Source organism: Ochotona princeps, chromosome 14 (assembly GCF_030435755.1).
Source record: "Ochotona princeps isolate mOchPri1 chromosome 14, mOchPri1.hap1, whole genome shotgun sequence".
NCBI lineage: Eukaryota > Metazoa > Chordata > Mammalia > Lagomorpha > Ochotonidae > Ochotona > Ochotona princeps.
In genome coordinates this window covers 21,822,586-21,832,180 of record NC_080845.1, presented here as the reverse complement: position 1 = coordinate 21,832,180, position 9,595 = coordinate 21,822,586, and the positions used below count along the sequence as shown (strand labels likewise).

The following is a 9,595-nucleotide window of genomic DNA, read 5'->3' as shown; positions in this document are numbered from 1 at the left end:
TGACTGAGGCTGGAACCAGAGGAGCAGTACCTCCCAATTTCAGAAAGCAGATGGGAAAGGAATACTTGATGAAGGAGTTTTTGTCACTGTCTTTGTCACTGACAGCATGACTCATTGATTCCCTAATTCTCATTAACTATTGAATCACTCCTTGGTGTCCGGTGAGCACTTCGGTGAGGGTCACACGCTCTCAGCACTCAAAGGCAGGAGCCGGTGCGTCTCTGCTTGGACCTGTCTCCCATGAAAAGCCAGCCAGCAGGAGGAGAAAAGACCTTTGTTTGGGGCTTAGAGCAACGATGGGAATCAGAGCAGCTACCCAACATGGTGGCAGTCTCGCAGACACTTTCCAAGTCCTAGAACCTGGCCAACCTGTCCTGTGACTCATCACAGTAATTATAGTAATAGCATCACTGAGCGCCTACTGTGTACCATTGCACACACTTATCTAATCCTCCCAACAATCCATTATCCCTATTCACACATGAGGAAACGGAAGCTCTGTGGGACTGGGTGCCTTTCACAACCCCATACAGCTCATATGTGGAAGCCAATCCGTCGAAACCTTAGACAGCGAAGTTAGCCCTAGTCGACTCAATGAGGTTAAGCCCATTGTTCTTTCTCTTGTATTGGGTTACGTCTTCTTCCAGGTGGTGCAGGGGTAAAGAAGCCAGTGGCAAAGCTGCTAGGGTTTGGAAGAACCTCAGTCACTGTGTTCTTATCTAAGGCTCTGGGGACCAGAGCTTAAGACAACACACACACACACACACAAAACAGAAGAATGTGACCTCTGAGAGTCTAAATCTTGCAAGCTGAAGCTCAGACACGGAACCCACTGAACATATGGCCTTGTGAAATACCAAAGATTCACTTCCTTTTAACGACCACTCCAGTCAACAAAATAAAACTTGGCCAAATACTTTGGAAGAGAGCTGTCCCAATCATAATCCCAACTCTCCCTCCAAGAGAAACTACAATTTCCCCTTTTATAATGCTCACTTTCTTGCTAATCACCTAATAGGCATATTCAACCATTAACATAATTCTGTTTTCTAAAAATCATAAGTCTGTATAGTTTAATGTTTCCTCTACATATTTCCTTTCCATACATTCTTATTTTAAAACTATATTTAATTAATGTATACAATATGAATTTTTGATGCACATAGACACAGTGAAATGATTATTTCAGTTAAGTAATTATCCTATCCATTGTTTTCCACAGTTGCTTTCTATGTGTGTGTGCATGCAATAAGAACATTCAAGGCCTGATGCAATGACTCTATTGGCCAATCTTCCTCTTTTAAGTGTTGGGATCCTGTATGGGCGCTGGTTCTAATCCCAGCAGCCCTGCTTCCCATCCAGCTCCCTGCTTGTGGCCTGAGAAAGCAGTTGAGGACGGCCCAGAGCCCTGGGACCCTGCATCCATGTGGGCGAACTGGAAGAGGCTCCTGGCTCCTGGCTTTGGATTGGCTCAGTTTTATCCATTGAGGCCATTCAGGGAGTGAACCAGTGGATGAAACATCTTTCTCTCTGTGGATCTATGTTTCCAATAAAAACAAATAAATCTTTTTAAAAATTATGAAATTTATTATTTTAAGAAGTACATGACACAACATTGTTAACCACACACCTCATATTAGACGTCTCATTCTAACTGTACATTTGTACCCTGTGGTTGAGTTCTCCCTTTTCCTTTCCCTGCTCATGGTGATAACAGTCTATTCTGTATTTCTATGTGTTCAATAGTTTTAGATTACACATGGAAGTTGAGTTCCAGTGGCAGGCTTCCTTCTTGCTGGGCTTATTTCACTTACTGTCCTATCCGCCAGGTTTGCCCACATGATAGTCCTTCTGCTAAATATGTGTGTGTGTGTGAGTGTGTGTGTGTGTGAGTGTGTAACAGCATTTAGCCAATACGAATGAGATACTGGGTCCCCGTGCTACAGCCTGGTGGCTAAAGTCCTCCCCTTGCCTGCGCTGGGATCCGATATGGGTGATGGTTCATGTAGTGGCAGCCCCACCTCCCATCCAACTCCCTGCTCATGGCCTGGGAAACCTGTCAAGGATGACCCAAAGCCTTGGGACCCTGTACCTTCATGAGAGACCCTGAGGAGGCTTCTGGCTCCTGTCTTCAGCCCAGCTCAGCTCCAGCTTCCTTGTTGTAACTACTTGGGGAGTGAATCAGCAGATGGAAGATCTGTCTCTCCTCTTCTCTGTATATCTGATTTTTCCAATAAAAATAAATAAATCTTTTTAAAAGAGAGACTAGAGAGAATGAGATACTGCCATTTAAACAGCAAGGATGAATCAGAAAGAAATTATCCATACACATTTTATCTTTCTTCAAGTCTTCAGGTTGGCTTTACAAAAGTCATAATGAGGTTGGTGCAATGATGTAGCACTTCAAGCCTCTGTCTGTGGCACCAGTATTTCATACAGGTGCCAGTTTGTGCTCCAGCTACTCCACTTCTGATCCAGATCCCTGGTGGTGGTCTAAGAAAGCAGCAGAGGATGATCCAATGCATTGGATCCCTGTACCCAGGTGGCATATCTCGAAGAAGCTTCATGTACCCAGCTTCGGATCAGCCCACCTCTGGTCACTGTGGCCATCTGGGAAAGGAACCAGTGGATGGAAGTTCTCTCTCTGTGTTGTGTGTCCCTTCTGCTTTCTGTAATGCTGCCTTTCAAATAAATTTTAAAAAAATCTTTAAAAAAGGTTGTATAAGGATGGGATGGCCACTTGGCCTAGAGGTTAAAATACTGCTTAGAACATCCATAGCCCCACATACCTTAGCAGGTGCCGTAGTTCTCTTCTCAATTCCTGTTTTCTGCTAATGCACACCTTGCAGGCAGCAGGTGACCCTTCAAGTACTTGGATCACTGCTAGTGATGTGGAAGGTTTTTATGGATTTCCAGGCTCCTGGTTTGGATCTGTTCCAATTCCTGCTATTGCTAGCAGTTGGGGAGTGAGCACACACACACACACACACACACACACACACACACAGTCTCTCAAATAGAATAATAATGTTTTAAAGGCTTATTTTTTTTCATTGAAAAGTCAGATATGGAGAGAGGAGGAGAGACAGAGAGGAAGCACTGCTGATTCACTCTCCAAGTGATCACAATGGCCGGCGCTGCGCTGATCTGGAGCCAGGAGCCAGGTGCTTCTTCCAGGTCTCCCAGGTGGGTGCAGGGTCCCAAGGCTTTGGGTTATCCTTGACTGCTTTCCCAGGTCACAAGCAGGGAGGTGGATGGGAAGCGGAGCTGCTGAAATACGCACTGCAGCTCATATAGGATCCCTGTGCATGCAAGACGAGGACTTCAGCTATTAGGTTAGCCACTAGGCTACCATGCCAGGTCCAGAATAAATAACTTTTTAAATAACTCATAAGGAGACACTTCCCACTGTTTGTTAGTTGGTTGCTAGGTGGCATGATTGTGGTTCATCCGTCACATAGGACTGTGGAAGGAAAGCAGGGGCTTGTTTTTATATGAGACTGATTTTTCCTGGTCAGTGTCATCATGTTTTCCCATCTTCCTGTACTTTAGTTTCTTCCTTTCACCTTCGTCATCAAGTAGATAGCCCCATAACTGTCTATGAGTTCAGGTTCCCATCTTACATCAATACTCCTACAAGCAGCCCATGCTTTTCCTGTTGGTTCTCACCTGCCTTTCAGAGCCATGCTGTAGGCCCATGTGTACTGGGCCTACATGGATACTCAACTTGCTTCACTTCTTTTCTCCCCTCCTTTGTTGACTGGCTGATGACAGCTACCTCTGCCCTTATCCCCAGGAAACCTGCTCTGGCATGTTCATCTACAGTTTCCACCCAGCTAAATCTACATAAAGTGAATTTGACCAAGGGGACTGCTCATATATTGAGAAGTGAGAAGTGTAGGGAGATGATAGAACCAGGGCCTGAGAACAGTGAATGGTCCCAAACATAGGCTTTTGATTCATCTCTGAATAAAAGTATATGTGTCATCATTGTTGGCAGGTGCAGGTTATTGATTTGTTGCTGTTGTTGTTTTACATCTTTTTAAAAATTTTATTTTCAACATTGTAGACCGAGTATGGTGAGCCAAGGTTAAGACTCCAATCCTAGACCCATTTGACCCTCCTTTCTCTCTATACCCCCATTAACCAGTTGACCTCTTATCTCATTGCATTATTGTAAATAACCCACTAGAAAAATTCACCTCTGCACAAGAACTTTATAAAAAGCCATTATTATTCAGAAACATTACCTGGAATACCTTCCAGCATTAAGAAAAAAAAAAACCTGTTTATTTATCTATTTGAAATAAATTTGAAAGGCAGAGCAACACAGAGAGAAATCTTAAATTTGCTGGTTCACTCCCCAAATGCCCCAAGAGCTAGAGTTAAGACCAGTCCAAAGCAGAGTGTCTGGAACTCCATTGGAGTTTCCCAAATGGATGTCAGAGACTGAAGTATTTGAGCCATCATTGTGTGCCTCCCAATGCACACATTAGCAGAAAGCTGAACTGAAAGTAGAACAGCTGGACAGAGCACTACAGTGACCTCACATGGATGCCAGTACCTCTTCTGACTGTTCTACTTTCAATTAAGCATTCTGCTGGTGCACCTCAGAAAGCACAGGAAAATAGCCCTGGTCCTTGGGTCCTGCACCTATGTGGGGGACCCGGAAGAAGCTCTGGGGTCCTACCTGTGGCCTGGTTCAATCCTGGCAATGCGGTTATTTGAAGAATAAACCAGCATATGGAAGAACTCTCTCGCTTTATCCCTCCCTCCTTCCCTCTCCTCTGTCACCCTACCTTTCAAATGGATAAATAAATAAATAAACCTTTAAAATGAAGCAAAACAAAATGTTAGGAGGACAGAACAAAAGAAAGACAAAAAGAGAGAACAGGGAAAGGGGGTCGGTGGAGGGGTTGGAGAGACGATTTTAACCTGCAACTCCATCTGGGTCTCCCACATGGGTGGCAGGGATTCAAGTACCTAGGTTACCTTCTTGCTGCTTTTCTGGTGTGTTGGCAGGGAGTTGGATCATAAGTGTCGTAGCCCAATTGAACTGGTACTCAGATGTGGAATGCCAGTGTTGCAAGTGAGAGCTAACCTGCTGTGCCATAATTCAGAGCCCAACACACACTCCTAATCAGTGCCCTCAGGTGATAAGCATGCTAGCAATCCTGCCTTCCACCCTGCACTCCACTGCTTGGGAGAGTGGTCGTCCAAGAGAGTTCCACATGAACATCCATTTCCGATTTGCATGTCATTCTTAATACACTCCATGTGTTTTTTTTAAAATTTATTTTATTTCTATTGCAAAGTCAGATATACAGAGAGGAGGAGAGGCAGAGAGGAAGATCTTCCGTCTGATGATTCACCCCCCAAGTGACCACAATGGCCGGTGCTGTGCAGATCTGAAGCCAGGAACCAGGAACTTCCTCCAGGTCTCCCATGTGGGTACGGGGTCCTAAGGCTTTGGGCCATCCTTGACTGCTTTCTTAGGCCACAAGCAGGGAGCTGGATGGGAAATGGAGCTGCCGGGATTAGAACCAGTGCCCATACAGGATCCTGATGTATTCAAGGTGCGGACTTTAGCTGCCAGGCCACTGCGCCGGGCCCCCATGTGTTTTATAATCTGCAGGCAGTATTAGTATAATAGCACATACACATGGATGGAATCTGATATCTGTATGGGCATTCCATGTACATCTGGCTGTGTGTACGACTGGCTTTATGCAAATGCACACAGAGGTTCACTATATCAATACAAATCCAGGCATATAGTGGGGTGGAGGTGTCAGCATTTTTCACTGCCTGGGGAGCCATGAGCAAAGGTGGGATTTTGCTTTCTTTAGCCACAGTCATCCCTGTGTGGACCCTGTTGGCTGTTTGCTTGATAATCTTGTAAAGAAAGGAGCAGATCCTATAGGAGTAAGTGTATGCACAAAATACAGTAAGGGGGCCGGGCATGATAGCATAGCAGTAAAAGTCCTCAGCTTGAACACACCAGGATCCCATATGGCCAATGGTTCTAATCCCAGCAGCCCTGCTTCCCATCTAGCTCCCTGTATGTAGGCTGGGAAAGCAGGCGAGGATAGCCCAAAGCCTTGGGACCCATGTTGGTGACCTGGAAGAGCCCTCTGGCTCCTGTATTCAGATTGGCTCAGCTCCGGCTGTTGCGGCCACTTGGGGAGTGAATCATTGGATGGAAAATCTTCCTCTCTGTCTCTCCTCCTCTCTGTAGCTTTGCTTTTCCAATGAAAATAAATAACTCTTTAGAAAAAATACAGTAAGAATCTTCTCTTCTGGACTTGGGCAACAGAGCAACCTGGTGAAGTGTGAAGAACCAGCATGGGATTTGGAGTTGGCCATTGTCAAGGCCAGTCGGCATAGTGGAAGGCTTGTCGGAAACTTTACAGTCAGAGGTCTGCTCTCTCAGACCCTCAGCTCTCTGTTATGTAAAGTCTAAGAACAAGCCTAATAAGCGGGCATCCAAGCCTAGTGGCCAAGCCGTTAGTTAAGAAGCCCCCATCCCATTGTATAATGGAAGTGTAGTGGAGACTGACATGTCCAGGTGTGGTGACATAGTGCAGTATGTCTCTCTGCATCCAGACCAAAGATGGACTCCCAGTGAAACAGTAGGATGCTAGACTCTCCGGCATGATCCATGCCTACAATGTTGGGAAATACTTCAATAGCAGAATGATGGGTTTATTTCCACTCATGAAGGACCAACCATTGTAATACTAGAGGGAAAATAAACAGAGGAAAAAGGGAACTTGGGAGGGTGATGCAAAATCCCAATCTATGCTACAGTATCATAGACAGTCTATACAACCGTATCATAAAACAATAATAAGCAATAAAAAAAAAGAAGCCCCCATCCCATTGTGGAGCACCTGGTTTGTTGTCTGACTCTGGCTTTTACCTCCAGCTCCCTGTTAATGCAGATCTTGAAAGGCAATGGGTGATTGCTTAAGCACTGGATTGGACTCCTGCCTTCTACACTGGAAACCTGATTTGAGTTCTGTTGCCAGTTTTGGCCTGGTCCAGACCCACCTTGTGGGCATTTGCAGAACATCCTTACAAATGGGAGGTTTTCTTTCTTTCTTTCTTTCTTTCTTTCTTTCTTTCTTTCTTTCTTTCTTTCTTTCTTTCTTTCTTTCTTTCTTTCTTTCTTTCTTTTTCTTTCTTTCCTTCCTTCCTTCCTTCCTTCCTTCCTTCCTTCCTTCCTTCCTTCCTCATTTTCTCTTTTCTCTCAAATAAATAAAAGTGCAAATACCTAGTAGAGAGTTACTGGGGTGGTTGGAAGAACAGCAAACACTTTTCAAAACTTTTTGAAAGATTTATTTGTATTTTACTTGAGAGCCAGAGTTAGAGAGAAGCAGAGAAAGACACAGAGAGAGAGAGAGATCATCCTTCCACTGGTTCACTCCCAAATGACTGCAGTGGCCAGAGCTGGGTCAGTCTGAAGCTGGGAACCTGAAGCTTCCGCTGGGTCTCCCATGTGGGTGCAGTGGCCCAAGAATTTGGGATATTCTCCGCTTTCTCAGGCCATTAGAAGGGACTGGGATTGTAAGTGGAGCAACCAGGACTCAAACCAGCAACCATATGGGATGCCAGCATCACAGACAGAGGATTAACTTGCTGTGCTGGCCACAGCAGCAAAGTTTTAGCAACTCCTCTTACCCTGCACTAAGTATCTTACACAGTTAATAAGCATTATTATTCCCATTCAGCAGGCAGGAAACCAAGTAGAGGTAGGTTCAACACTTTGCTTTGGATCATAGTTGAGTGGCAGATCCAGGATTTGAACCCAGTACACCATTGTGCCCACCCCTAGAAGCCTTTGTATTTATTTATGTTGCTGAGTTGTATTCTTATAAGATACCAATGATCTTGTTTCCAAGATCCAGATGAGGGAACCCAAGTGGAAACCAAGCCACTTCCACAACTCAACTCCCTCTCATCTCAGTTGTTCAGTCCCTTCTGAGCCAGACAGAATTATGAGGGCACACCCATCAGTCAAGAGAAGGCCTGAACTCCTAGGACAGAGGAACTTAGCATCCATCGTTGGTTCAACACTTCATGCAGATTATCTGAAAATTCTAGCCAAGCCAGTTGAAAACCTGGGAGGAGACCAAATAATAGGATAAAGACTAATGGGACCAAGTTTGGAGAACACAGACCTAAAAAGGTAACTGTGTCATCAATGCCAGCATGTGTCTTCCTTATGTTTATATGATTTTGAAACATGCTGCCAATAAAACATCTGGGGATTTCCTTTAACAACAGAATCAGTCTTTGACGTTCACGTTCAAAGCTCACAAAGCCTGTTCTGTGGCTGAAGTGGCCTCCTTTTTAATCCGTCAGTAATGATGCCATTCTTTTTACAGCTGTTTCAACAACTCCATGGATGATTTATATGCAAGGTCTGGTCTCTCTTTTTATGTCAAGATGGACTGTCCCCTGGAAACTGTAAATTCCCCAGGGCAGGGCCATGTTGGCACACCATGCTTGGAGGGGTGTAAAGGGGTCAGGTTTGGACACAGATGTCTTCAGACTCAGCCAGGCTCACATATTCAAAGGGGCTTCAAAAAGTGTGTGCAAGATGCAGTTGAGAGATGAACGCATTTTGATTAAAAAAAAAAAAGGAAATCTGTACATAGAAAATATACATGTGGAAAAGTGTATTTAAAACAAGCTATTCTTTTTACCAAGATGGCGCCGAAGGTGAAGAAGGAAGCTCCTGCCCCTCCCAAAGCCCAAGCCCAAGCCAAGGCCCTGAAGGCCAAGAAGGCGGTGCTGAAAGGTGTCCACAGCCACAAGAAGAAGAAGATCCTCACGTCTCCCACTTTCCGGAGGCCCAAGACGCAGCACCTGCGCTGGCAGCCCAAATACCCCCAGAAGAGTGCCCCCAGGAGGAATAAGCTTGACCACTACGCCATCATCAAGTTCCCCCTGACCACAGAGTCCGCTATGAAGAAGATAGAAGACAACAACACACTAGTGTTCATTGTGGATGTCAAGGCCAACAAGCACCAGATCAAACAAGCCATGAAGAAGCTCTATGACATTGATGTGGCCAAAGTCAAAACCCTGATCAGGCCCGATGGAGAAAAGAAGGCGTACGTGCGGTTGGCTCCTGATTATGATGCTCTGAATGTTGCCAACAAAATTGGGATCATCTAAACTGCATCCAGCTCTCTAATTCTAAATATGTTTTTCACCATAAAAAAAAAAACAAGCTATTAATGAATTTGAGATACAGAATGGAAGACTGAGATAAAAAGTTCCCATCCCCCAGTTCACTCTACACATATTCTAAATGGCAGGACTAGACCAGACCAGAGCCAAGATCTAGTAATGTAAGCCAGGTTTCTCACACAGGTGGTAGAAATACTATCACACACACTCTCACTACCGCCTCCTAGAGTTCACACTAACACACAGCTTGGGTCAAGAGCCAGAGCTAGATGTTAAACCAAGGCACTCCAATGAGATCAATGGATCTTAAAACAGAAGGATTAAAAATATATATATTTTTTGCAAGGCAGAGTTACAGAGAGAAGAGACAGAGACAGATCTTTCATCTGCCAAT

At 44.8% G+C, this 9,595-nt stretch overlaps 1 protein-coding gene across 1 annotated transcript; it reads left to right on the top strand.

Moving 5' to 3' along the window:
* The first annotated feature begins 8,705 nt into the window (after positions 1-8,705).
* On the top strand, positions 8,706-9,220 carry LOC101535597 (large ribosomal subunit protein uL23-like). Its single transcript, XM_036496708.2, has one exon. It carries the CDS (start codon positions 8,716-8,718, stop codon positions 9,184-9,186), a length of 471 nt encoding a protein of 156 aa, XP_036352601.2. The 5' UTR covers positions 8,706-8,715; the 3' UTR covers positions 9,187-9,220.
* Positions 9,221-9,595: the final 375 nt, after the last annotated feature.

Coding starts and splice junctions, on each gene's coding strand:
- LOC101535597 (XM_036496708.2), top strand. CDS start 8,716: ATGGCGCCGAAGGTGAAGAAGGAAGCTCCTGCCCCTCCCAAAGCCCAA.